At 40.4% G+C, this 12,502-nt stretch overlaps 2 protein-coding genes across 2 annotated transcripts; one reads left to right on the top strand and one right to left on the bottom strand.

Annotated features, from left to right (window-relative positions):
• Positions 1-604: 604 nt before the first annotated feature.
• Positions 605-6,119, bottom strand: mif4gdb (MIF4G domain containing b). Its single transcript, XM_049560636.1, has 6 exons — positions 5,994-6,119; positions 4,872-4,991; positions 4,394-4,503; positions 3,935-4,090; positions 3,407-3,499; positions 605-2,353 (listed from the first exon to the last, which is right to left on the bottom strand). Exons 2-6 carry the CDS (start codon positions 4,948-4,950, stop codon positions 2,126-2,128), a joined length of 666 nt encoding a protein of 221 aa, XP_049416593.1. The 5' UTR covers positions 4,951-4,991; positions 5,994-6,119; the 3' UTR covers positions 605-2,125.
• A 1,048-nt stretch (positions 6,120-7,167) lies between these two features.
• On the top strand, positions 7,168-10,917 carry slc25a19 (solute carrier family 25 member 19). Its single transcript, XM_049561185.1, has 7 exons — positions 7,168-7,290; positions 7,761-7,921; positions 8,061-8,216; positions 8,295-8,465; positions 9,557-9,737; positions 9,831-9,961; positions 10,050-10,917. Exons 2-7 carry the CDS (start codon positions 7,790-7,792, stop codon positions 10,263-10,265), a joined length of 987 nt encoding a protein of 328 aa, XP_049417142.1. The 5' UTR covers positions 7,168-7,290; positions 7,761-7,789; the 3' UTR covers positions 10,266-10,917.
• The last annotated feature ends 1,585 nt before the right edge of the window (positions 10,918-12,502 follow it).

Raw genomic sequence — 12,502 nt, 5'->3', positions numbered from 1 at the left:
AGACCTAATTTAACTCTTTAGGATCAATTTAAAACACCGTCAAACCTATTTAGCCTCAGTTTGTTTCATCTACCTGGTCTGAAGGTGGCGATAAATACCAAGGCTTGTACGAAAATGTTAAAACACAACTAGAAAAAAGGATTTTGGGGAAATATAATACAAAATATCCTGAATCCTTTTAATTAAATGCTTTGCTAATATTGAGGATTCTTTCTCTGAACCGATCAGAGGGTGATGTCTCTGCCAAATTTATATTAAAGGGGAAGTTTGGTATTTTTTAACCAGGACTCTATTTTAACATACTTTTGTGTCAAAGTGATGAATGGAAACGAACCCACCAGACTCCATCTAAATAAACAGTAATCTTATTGTGGTGAAACACAATTTATTGTGCCTGTTTTACCGCTGCTTGCATCATCACTGTCACTCAATACTGAACCAATTTGAAAATCGTTATTCCCGTTAGTCACTTAGACACAAGAAATATGTTCCAGGTTTAAAAACACCAGACTTACCCTTTACACTTTGCTTATTTACATATAATTACAGGTACAACTTTTGAAAATAATGTCAAAGAGATGTAACATTTTCACCACATGACATTTGTCTCCTATGCTTGTGTCTGTCTGAATCCAAGGCACAGCTCTGGTTGAGCTGTCACTGAGCATCAACAAAGGTAACAACAGACTCCAACGAAAAACTGAGCTCAGCTACATGCTGTGGTGTAGCTGGTGCTGGTGGTGCTGAATTCAGAGGAAAAATACCGTCTCCATGAGCTTTAAACTCCTGGCTGACCTGCGCATATGTGAAGGGAGGATAGACACCTGCTCCTCCAGCAGTGTTGGATGATAACTCGGAACATTTACTCAACTAATTTTAAGGGTATTGTACTGTTTCACTCCACTACATTCATTTGATGACTTCAGTTACTGATTAAAAATACAAAATATGATCAACAAATAAAAGATGTTTCAGTAACTATTTATACACTGTCTGTGGTATTGCTGCCTTTACTTAAGGGAATGATCCGAGCACTTCTTCCGCCACTGTCCTCTGGCGACTTATCAAATTAAGAGCTTAGGCTTTGTCAAGAAGTTCTGGGTGATGCTGTTGTTGTGTTGGCACGAGTTGTTTAACAAATGACACTTGTGAATCCAGAAATGTTTTAAACATCTGACTCATTTATCTGCAGAAACACAGTGTTAATATGAACTGCAGCCAATCGGTTGGTCTTCCATGTTTAAGTGGAGCTGCAACAAATAAAATTAAATAAAAGAAGGTCCCTGAATTAAGACACGACGCTTCATCTGACAAAACGGCCTCATGTAACGACACATAACAAAACAGTAACACAGGAATCCTACAGGACAAATTAGGCAGAAAATTCCTCTGAACTACATTTCAAACCTTTTGTAAAATGTCAATACTACGCAAAAGATACTAAACTAAGTTATTAAACTATTTGATTTTCTATTAAATTTGGTCACACAACAATAAAAAGTAAAGCAACAACCAAATCAGCTTGCATCTGACTGGAATGTCTCTTCCAAGTCCTTTGGATTGTTAAAAATAATGATAATAAGTTGGACTTTGAAATGTTTTCTCAACACAGGAATGCCTGTAAGATTAATAAAAAAAAACAAAACATAAAAAATATCAAACTCTAAAACCAAGTGTACCTGAATGTGGCTAAACCTCGTTAACGTCACTTCAACACCTTGTGAACTATTGCACATTCCACATCCACGGCACCATGTCTCGGGAATATTATCAAACGCAGGGAACAATCCAGCAAAATCAAAAGTCTTTTTACAGTTTATGAACCTCTGTCGTCACAGAACCCTCCTCTGTTTTCCTGGAAGATGTCCTGTCCTTCATGAAACTGCTGGTTTTATAATCAGTGGTGCCCAGGGTTTCCCACAGTGAGCCTCGACTAACTTCAGAAGAACTTAATACACTTTAATAAAAATCATTTTAAGCTTTAAGGGCAGCGCCGGCCACCGCTCCCACTTACCAGCTTCCTGGGGGAAACCCTGGTGACTACACAGAGGTATCCGAGGTGCTCTGAAGGTTGGCTAATGCACCTGCACAACAGCTGCTCAGCACCCGTGTCCTTGGGACAATCCTAGTCAGCGATTTCACTGTAGTAGTACTTGTGGGCGGTGCTGCTGAGCATCCAACCTCCGGCCCTGAACTCCAGGATCTCCAGCAGCAGCAGACGGGCCATGGAGGTGAGGCCCTCCTGGAGCAGGAAGCCGTCCCGCAGCAGGAAGAACAGCTCGTCCATTCGCGGGCTGTTCACCTTCTCCAGCTGCTCCCCGATGCGGTGAAGCTGCAGCACCAGACAGTCCACCTGCAGTGGGATGTGGAGGACATGTCAGTGAGTTGGTTTCTTTTTGGCAATATTATAAGGAATAATAATAATATTTATATTACTGATTGTATTGAAAATGGTGTCTAATCTTTTTACCCATTAATAATAAATCAAAATCAAAGATATTTTCAACAGAATATTCTGGAAAAATGGTTGCAATATTACATGTTTTGCATTTATGGTCATTCATATTTCTCTTGTCATCTTTTTGTCAGGGCTAATGGTAACTTGCAAAGTTTAACAGTAATGGTTGCCAGGTTGCCGTCTCCAGCAGAGAGCGAGCTGAAGAGTACGGCTGAAGTAGTTCAGCCACATAAGACGGAGCCTGACTGTGTAATGCTCTGTGAGTAACAATGAGAATTTTGAACAGGATCCTGAACTCATCATGGAGCCAATGAGGGGATCTTAGTGTAGGGGTAATACGAGAGCGCGTCTGTTTGATCTAGTTAGTCTAGTTAGACAGCAAAGCAAATCAAGCATGATGGGATGAAAAGTTCAACTAACCTGTCTACATCACAAATAGAAGTGCAAATTGATTCACCTGACAAAAAAATTGTTCTGTTACTGTAACAAAGCAAAGGGTGATGATGTTTTGTACACTTGGTATCTATGGTGGCATGACACGATGAAGGCAAGATAGCCGAAAATGTTTGTGAATAAAGCATTGTGTGCTGGAGAAGAGTTGGGCAACGTGTTTTAATTTTGAAGGGCTTACACTGAAGCTCACACTGATCTGCAACTCGCTGTGTGTGCACGCTCATGTAATGTAAGACATGAGGAATATTGCTACCATTGCCCCTAAAGCAAGGCTCCAGCCTGGGAAATCAGAAACTCCTAAGTACTTTCAGTGGGAAAAATTTCCCTGTCAATATTGTTCTTTTGAATGTAAGAACAGTCTTTTAATTTTGGTAAAGATTGCAACCATTGCAGCCACAATATATGAAAAAATATGGACTTGTTCTCAGATATAACATATTGTAAAAGAGTTTAATAAAACAACAAAAAGGGAAACAACAACACAGTGTGTCTCACCTCCTCCTCATTCATCAGAGCATCTGGTTGGGCCAGCCTGATCAGACAGTCGTACACAGGATGGACCAGGGCCACCATCGGCATGTTGTTCACCTAAAGGCCAAGATAAACACAGAGAGCGCTTACAGCTGACTGTTGTGAAAGTTCAGGTAACTTAAGTCCCTGACTAAAACTACTCTTTCTCACAAGTGAAAAATGAGCACTTATTGTCACCTGTGCAAAAGGACAATGGCCATTATCAAGGGTGAAACCTGAGTCACTGTGAAAGTGAACTGCGGCCACACCTTCCACGCTTATTTTCCCACCACTGACATATTAAACACTCATGTTACCACACTATATAAGCAAGACGTTGCAGCAACAAGACAGGTACCTGTAGTGTTTTCCATCAAAGGCATCAGAAGGTGACAGCTAAAAGGAAATACATCCAAGCCATTTTGCAGATGCTTTGATCCTGACTTATTTAAACATGCCGCTCTGTAATCATGATTACAACATGATAACATGATGACTTCTGAAACATCTTACTTTGAGGTAGTCGAAGACATTGCAGATGAACGAGACGTAGCACACCCACTCCTGCAGCGAACGCCCCCTCGTCTCCTCGCGGTTCTTGAACTCCTGCTGGAGGCGGTTCAGCAAGTTCCTCCTGAACACGTTTCCGTTGTTCTGCTTCGCCTCGGCCTGCGTGAGGTGACCGAGAGAGGACAGAGTGAAGGTGGAGTGCGGACAAAAAGACAGGAAGCATATCAGTGTAGGTAAGCTGGCTTAAGAGCCTCCTGTTGCTGGAGTGTGAACTACCAGTTAGGTATTAATAAGATAAGAGGATTAAGAATTTGGTTAAAGAGACTCAATCAGATGTTTAAGTCCTGCTCTGGTTTCTTAAGCCGTTTGGTCTCAATACTGCTCAGTGTCTCGAACAAAGAACGTGGACGACAACTACTGTGGAGTGGACAAACAGCACATCAAACTGTGAACAGTACGGACCTGCACAATGGTGTAGCAGATGCGTCCAGCCTCTTTGCTGAACACCTGGTCCTTTAGAGACTGATCCACGATGATGCTAGACACCTTCTCCAGGTTCACTGAACTTGGATCTGAAAGAAAGGAAACATTAAATACAAAGGAGACAGAGGTGTCACACATACAGCCCCACCAAAGGGTCCAATCCAGTCCACTAGATGACTAGACTAAGAGGTGCCGGGTTTTCCACCCTGACAAGAGTATATCTTTTTGATATGACAATGAATACTTACTGTCAAACAGCAGCTTCAGTTCTAAAGACATCTACAGAGTGTACTTGTAATTCTTTACTCACAAAAAAAGGGGAAATATTGGAGCTGATGGTACCTATAGGTTATTGCGCGATGGCCCATCTGAGATCAAATTGGGCTGTATGTGACCCATGAACTAAAATGAGTTTGACATCATTCACACGGACTTAAGAAGACAGTAACATGCCAACCTTTCAAGGCTGTTTTCAGCAACATCTGTGTGTCCAGGTCAAACGACTGGATCCTGTAGTCGTCGGTCGTGTTTTCCATTTCACAAGGTGGCACCCAAATTACACCTGAGAGCTGTCACGCTGTGAAGATCAGACAATAACTTAGTTTAGTTTATTTGCACACACATGTATAGAAAATACAGGAAGACGAACATTGTGCAGTAGAGACTAGAAGCTAAAAATGGCTTATGAACAACAATCATACATAAAAATAAAGGATACAAATGAAGATTGTATAACTGAATGAAAGTAAAACATAGTCTTTGCAAGTACAGATGTTTTTTGAATAACGATAACGTACATGGTGACAGTAGAGACGGAGGAAGGCTGTTCCAAACTGCATTTCAGAGGAGTGAAAATGTAGCTGGTGTTTTCAACAGTAATGCAAGCTTATCTCACTCTCACACACACACACACACACACACACACACACACACACACACACACACTGTGGGTCTGTTTGAAGCCCGGGCACCAAATACATCACAGACTGAGACAGCAGAACAATTTGCGTGACAACAATAACCCACAGAATCCTGTGCTGTCATCAAACTGGCTGCTGCCCACAGCTCATTCACTGAGGGATCGCAGGGATTAGATGGGCAACCTCGGGTCACCCACAGGGTCACGCAACACCTCAAATCAACACATTCAACACGACCACGAAGTTGTCTTTTAAAGTATAAAGCATTTTGATACCTTCATATGCGCCACGCGCCCGTTACAAGTAGCTTACACTATGGTATGTTAACGTTACTGGGCGTTACACCTAACGTTAGCTTAATATCTATAAGGAAACGTTACTCAGGTTTATGTCTTGGTTAGCAAAGCAAATGTGTTAACAGTTTAGCTGTCTTGTTGTAAAAACATTCACATTAACAGTCAGTGAGTTAGCTAGTTAGCTTGTGTGCTTCTGCCCAACTGTAGAAATCAACCGTTAAGACGAGTTAGCGTCAAGTTTTACACCTACCCGTTAACCTACATTTACGTTACTGCCGCCCGCCAAAACAAATAAACAGGTTAAAGTTAACTATATATCAAGTTGACAGAAAAACAAACAAACACGCAGAATTTGTTACTTACATTTTTAAGGTAATATGCGGAATTTCACGCAAATTCTTCACATCTAAGCTGCTCATAACACCCCGGTAGACGTAAGCAGACGTTACGCTACGTAGCCTTACAAAGGTGCAGTAACGCGACAAGATGAGTCCCTGCCTCTCTTCATACACTTCGCCAGAAAATAACGTAACCATGAATCGTCCGTAACGACGTCACTATTCTTGTATTCACAACGTCTTTCTGCACTTCTTACTTATTATTTACCCCTGCTTTATTTACCATACTTATTATTATTATTATTATTATTATTATTATTATTATTATTATTATTATTATTATTGTCCACGTCGATTTTAGAAGTCTTTTGAAAGTGTACACAGGAAAATTTTACCTGTCCTGCTGCACAGTGTTTATTTCTGTTACTGGTTTTACGCCACTTTAAGTTCATGTGTATAAAATAATACATTAAATAAAAAAAAAAAAAAATCAAGGAATGTGGAAAAAAAACCCCAAACAAAACGAAAAGAACCCGAACCCGAAAATTAACTAGTTTGGAATAGGTTAGCTGAGGTTAAAATAAATAAATGATTAAATAAATGAATAAATAAATAAATAAATAAAATTAATTAAATAAATGATAAAAATAAATTGTAATTCAATTAAAATGTAAATAATTTGAATTAAATTTTAAAAATCGGTTCTTTAATAATAAAGTAAGAAACAGGAAGTTCCATTACAAATTCAATTTAAGAAAATGTAATGGCATTACCTTAAATTAGAGGAAGAGTGTATGAAGCATTGAATCGTTATTTGTTCTAGTTGTGCACTTTTCACTACGTGGTCTTTATGTCTTCTATATTGCCCCTGTGAAGCACTGTGACTTATGTCTGTGAAAAGCAATATATAAATAAATTTTACTTACTACTACTACTACTACTACTACTACTACGTACTTTACTTTCATCATGTACATTTAAATTAACATCTTAGCTTTACACCAGCAACTCAAGAGATCTAAAATAATTGCTGCAGTGCAAAAACTTACAGCATTTCCCTCTGCATGCTTTTAATACTAATGTTACGCTTATTCTCACGGTAGTTGCGTTGCAGCAGTGATTCATCTTGCGCGATATTTCGTCTTTGAAAGGTGGAGCTCTCTCTCTCTCTCTCTCTCTCTCTCTCTCTCTCTCTCTGACCCGGAAGTAATACGAACAATTTGTTGCGTGCAGTGTATTTTTGTCCCGTTAATTTTGAGGAGGACATAATAGGGTTCAGTACTGTACCTGTGGTTGTATTCATGAAGGACTTTTACCAGAAGGTGAGTTTCTGTTTATGTTTGTCACCGCTGCAGCACGTGCTTTGTGTTGCTGTTGTTGTTAGCTTAGCTTAGCTAGCCAGCCACCCAAGGTCCAACTGCATGTCCTCTACAGTACACACTGTGACTGGTACTTTGTGTGGTCCTCTGACCACACTGCATGTTGTCAATGTGTTTTATTATATTATTTTATATTATTGTAGTCTCAACAGTTTTAATTGCTCTATATATTGACACTATGTGCCATAACCTTCTGCACAAACTCTGTAGAAAACATGTGAATGAATGAAGTTCTTGATAATGTGGGCTTCACTTTTTCACTTTGTGTTTTGTGGTGTCATGTAAAATTGAGCTAACAGGACACCACAGATTAATACAGTCCATAAATCTAGTAGTGTAGTTGAGTAAAATCTTACTTACTTTCATTGAGCTTACATTACAAAAGCTGAATGATGTGTAATCTCTGTTTGCAGTGTTAACAGGAACCTGAAGCAGTGGAGACATGGTAGGCTATGACCCCGGGGCTCAGGCTGCAGCCCTCACCCCAGAGGACGCAGCCCTGGCTGGGTCAGCTGCTGGGTTCATCACCCGCGCCCTCGTCAGCCCCCTTGATGTGCTTAAAATCAGGTTTCAGGTAATGAAAGAAAGCTCAGTGAGGGTTCATGCTGACTTTTAGGATATTTGTGTCAAAGCAAAATACAGGAATGTGCCAGGTCATGACGTAGATTTAAAGCACGTGTATCATCACTTGTTTGTATTTCTTTTCCCCATAGTTGCAGATTGAGCGTGTGTCATCAAAGAAGCCTGAGGGGAAGTATCAGGGATTATTTCAGGCGTCCCGCTGCATCTGTTCAGAGGAGGGACTCTCTGCTTTCTGGAAGGGCCACGTCCCCGCACAGCTCCTCTCCATCACCTTCGGGGCTGTCCAGGTAAAGTTGTAAACTATCTGGATAACAAGGCTACCTATATTTACATGATTTACTTAAATGTGTATGTGTGCTTTGCAGTTTGCCAGTTTTCAGTTTCTGACAGAGGTGGTCCACAAGACGACGCAGTATGACAGCCAGACAGCAGGAGTCCACTTTATATGTGGTGGTTTGTCGGCCTGCTCTGCTACAGTGGTCTGCCAGCCTCTGGACACACTGCGGACACGCTTTGCAGCTCAGGGAGAAACCAAGGTAGAACATTTTAACAGTAGTCAAGGATTTCCTGTGTCAACTCATAGCTGTATATTTTTTTATGGATTTGACAAGTTGTTTTTATTGGAAAAACAGTCAGCTACCAAAAAAGACAGTAGAAACTATTAAAGGAATCTGGGATCTGGGCTACTGTAGAAACATGGCAGACTCTGTGGAAGAGGACCTCCTCTGTATGTAGATGTAAATAGTTTCATGTGATTATAAACTAAAACAACCAGTCATGAATATTATAATCCACCTCTGCCAATATATCCCCCTGAATCCTGCACACTGGACCTTTAAGTTCAACAAACAAAAGACTGGAATATTTTCTCTTGCCTGCTAGCCGAGGTAGCTCGGAAACTCATTGGCTCATAATAAGAAAGTATCAATTTTAGCAAATACTGAACTAAATAAATGTATAATGTTTAATTAGTTAACCTTTTAAAACTTGAGCAAATTGGCTTGATTTCTTTTAAAATCATGGGAAGAAGATGAGCAATGAAAGAAGAAATTACTCCCAAAAATTTGCAAGAAATTAGTAAAAGAGAAAATTAAAAACAAGAAAATTATTTTTTTTTAAAAAGAAGAAATTTAAGTTAAAAACAAACAAAAAACAAAATGACCTGGAAAGAGTGCTTAAAAAGTATTATAATTCTATAACGTAATTTAAATTTAAATATAATAATAGTAATTATTATTAATAAAGTTTTTCCCTATTTTTTTTCTTTTTCCGTTTTTATGATGTCTCAATCTATTATTATTATTATTATTATTATTATTTTCATTTATTCATTTACCTTTTTTTTGTCATTTGTGGGACATCTCGTTGCCTTTTTTCCCATGTTTTTGAAAAATTATTACTACTTACGAAAGGTGTCTAAAAGCAGCACAGGAACAGAGATGTCACTCCAGGTTTTAAAGTATTAATCCATCCATCCATCCATTTTCTGCTGCATATCTAGGCCCTGTTAATTCAATTAACTATATATTAAGGAACTGTTGTTGTTTACTGCTGAGAAGAATTGTCAAATCAAAAAAGGGATATAATTTGCTTACCTTGGGATTTAACTTTGTAAACCTCCTCTCAGGTGTACAGGAACCTGCGTCACGCTGTGTCTACAATGTGCCGCTCAGAAGGAGTGCTGACATTTTACCGCGGCCTGTCTCCAACGCTATTGGCAGTGTTTCCATACGCCGGGCTGCAGTTCTTCTTCTACAATGTCTTTAAGAAACTGTTGACTCCACCATCCAAAGGTGGAAGCTGGAGAGGTCAGTTGAGATTGTTGTATTTATATGACATCACATTAAGCAGCTCGTACATGAAGTATTCACAGCTTATGAATGTTTATGTCTGCCTTCAAGGGCACCTGGGAAGCCTGGTCTGTGGCAGTGGAGCCGGGATGATCAGCAAAACGATGACATACCCCTTTGACCTGTTCAAGAAGAGGCTGCAGGTCGGGGGCTTTGAGGCTGCCAGAGTTCACTTTGGACAGGTAAGCTCTTCTACAGCATGTCTCACATGTTTGGCGCCCACATTTTGAGTCTTACGTTAAAGTATCGTCTCCTGTTTGTAATACGCAGGTGCGGAGTTACAGAGGCCTGGTGGACTGTATGGTTCGAATAGCCAAAGAGGAAGGCATCCGCGGCTTCTTCAAAGGCCTCTCGCCCAGCCTTATGAAGGCGGCGCTGTCAACAGGCTTCACCTTTTTTTGGTATGAAGTTTCCATAAATGTCATGCGTAACATGAAGGAGAGACGGAGAACAAACAGCCTCACCAAAGAGCTGAAGGAAAGATAGTGAAGGGAAAAACAATCGCACAGTCACGCACATCCCAAACGGACTCCTGCCTTCTTCTTCTTCTTCTTCTTCTTCTTCTTCTTCTTCTTCTTCTCTAGCACTAACATTTATCATCCGGGTCGATGTTCGGTGGTGGTTTTTCATTGTGTTTACATCTAAGAACGGGAAAACATAACCTCATTTTATTTGTGTTTGTGCTGTTGTCACACCTTGTGTTGTACAAGCTTTTATTTTATTTTTTGAACATGTATTTAATATTTTAGCCTGATTGTCTGAGGGATGCTGACGCTTGCTTTTAAAGGATACGTGTCATTATAACATTTTATGGTCAAACTGAACTTTGCACATTTTAAGCTCTGACTTTTATTGACGAGTCACGACTCTGCCGTTGTTGACTCACATTTTCTTGACACTTCAGTAAGTATTCAGCGAAATTTGGTTTGATTGTGTGGTTGTCAGCATTTAGACAAAAACATGAACACTTATGTAATATTTATTTTATTATGTACTGTGGTGACCAAAACAGCATCCTGTTGACTGGAGGCCAAAGTGCTGAGTTTAACTTTTCAAAGTGGCTGGGGTTTTGCCGACATGTCTGTCCAACGCTGTAACTTTCAGGTCATTGTTTTTAAAATAAAAGTTTTTATAAAAACTGCTTGGTTCGTTGAGAAGAGGATACATGAACATTTGTAAATCAAACACCTGATAGGTTAATACTGCCATGTGTGGATACTAGGGTCTCTTAAAAGTAATAATGTAGTGTAACGAGACAATTCTGTCAGAAATCAGGCTGTTAAAATGTTTCGGCATACAACAAATTACTGACTATACAGTAGTATTCTCGATGTCATCTTCCAGCTTGTTGTTGCTAAGTGACTATATGGGACTATGGGAGAAAGGTAACTTCCGACACTGTTTATTGCAATGCAGAAAACGGCATATTAAGATCATTTTCTTCACAACGTCAACATGCCGAAGAGCTGCTAGGCGGCTGGCTGTACAACTTACAAGACTCGACATCCATCCATCCATTTTCTCCAAAAGAAGGACGCAGTCTCTGGTGAAATTCAGACCGATCCTTGACATTGGAACAGTCCTACGACAGGTTTCGATGATGTAGCCTCCTTGAAATTCGGCCATTTGAGGATCCTTCCTTGACTTTGAGAAACACCCTGCATCATAATTTATGACAGAGGGATTACATCTGTACTAGTCTTTACAGTGTTTTTTTTTGTGGGGGGGGAATCCTGTGTAGTGTATCTTTACATAAAGGAAATAACACAAGATGATGTAAAAGAGGCAGAATGCCAATTGAGAACACATTTGAATTTAAATCACATAAAAGTGCAAAATATAGAAAAGTGCATATTAAAATGAAAATCTGACTATTCTAAAATAACTCTCTAAATATGTAATGAGAGTAAAGTTAAAGTAAAACATCATAAATTAGTAATATCAAGAGGAAATATGAAGTGACGTGATAATGGAAAAGGAAAACATTGTTAAATGCAGACTGTCTTGTAAAAGTGAGTTTTAAGGAGGCATTAAAAGCTGCAGTGGAGTCTGTTGATCTCACACTGAGTGGAAGGCTGTTCCAAAGCCAAGGGTCCATTTCCATTTTCATCCACCATGTCGTGGGGGCAGCAGGCCAAGCAAAGCACCTCAGACATCCCTCTCCCCAGCAACACTTTCCAGCTCCTCCTGGGCGACCCCAAGGTGTTCCCAGGCCAGATGAGATATGTAATCCCTCCAGGGTGTTCTGGGTCTGCCCTGGGGCCTCCTACCAGTGGGACGTACCCGGAACACCTCTAACAGGAGGCACCCTGATCAGATGCCTGAACTACCTCAACTGACCCCTTTAAACATGAGGGAGCAGCGGCTCTACTCCAAGCTCCCTCCGGATGTCTTAGCTCCTTACCCTATCTCTAAGGCTGAAACTCATTTTGGCCGCTTGTATCTGCAATCTCATTCTTTAGGTCATTACCCAGAGCTCATGACCATAGGTGAGGGTTGGGACGTAGATGGACTAGTAAATCAAAAGCTTCGCCTTCCACCTCAGCTCCCTCTTCATCACGACAGTCCAGCGCAGTGCCTGCATCACTGCAGAAGCCGCACAAGCGGGCGACCTGTCTCAAGATCCATTCTACCGTGAGATACTTGAACTCCCTCACTTGGGACAGTAACTCTCTCCCAACCCAGAGGGGGCAATCCACCGTTTTGTGGCAGAGAACCATGGT

This window comes from Epinephelus fuscoguttatus, linkage group LG19, assembly GCF_011397635.1.
Source record: "Epinephelus fuscoguttatus linkage group LG19, E.fuscoguttatus.final_Chr_v1".
Taxonomy (NCBI): Eukaryota; Metazoa; Chordata; class Actinopteri; order Perciformes; family Serranidae; genus Epinephelus; species Epinephelus fuscoguttatus.
Note: the sequence above shows the minus strand (reverse complement) of the source record. Positions and strands in the feature narration are given on the sequence as shown.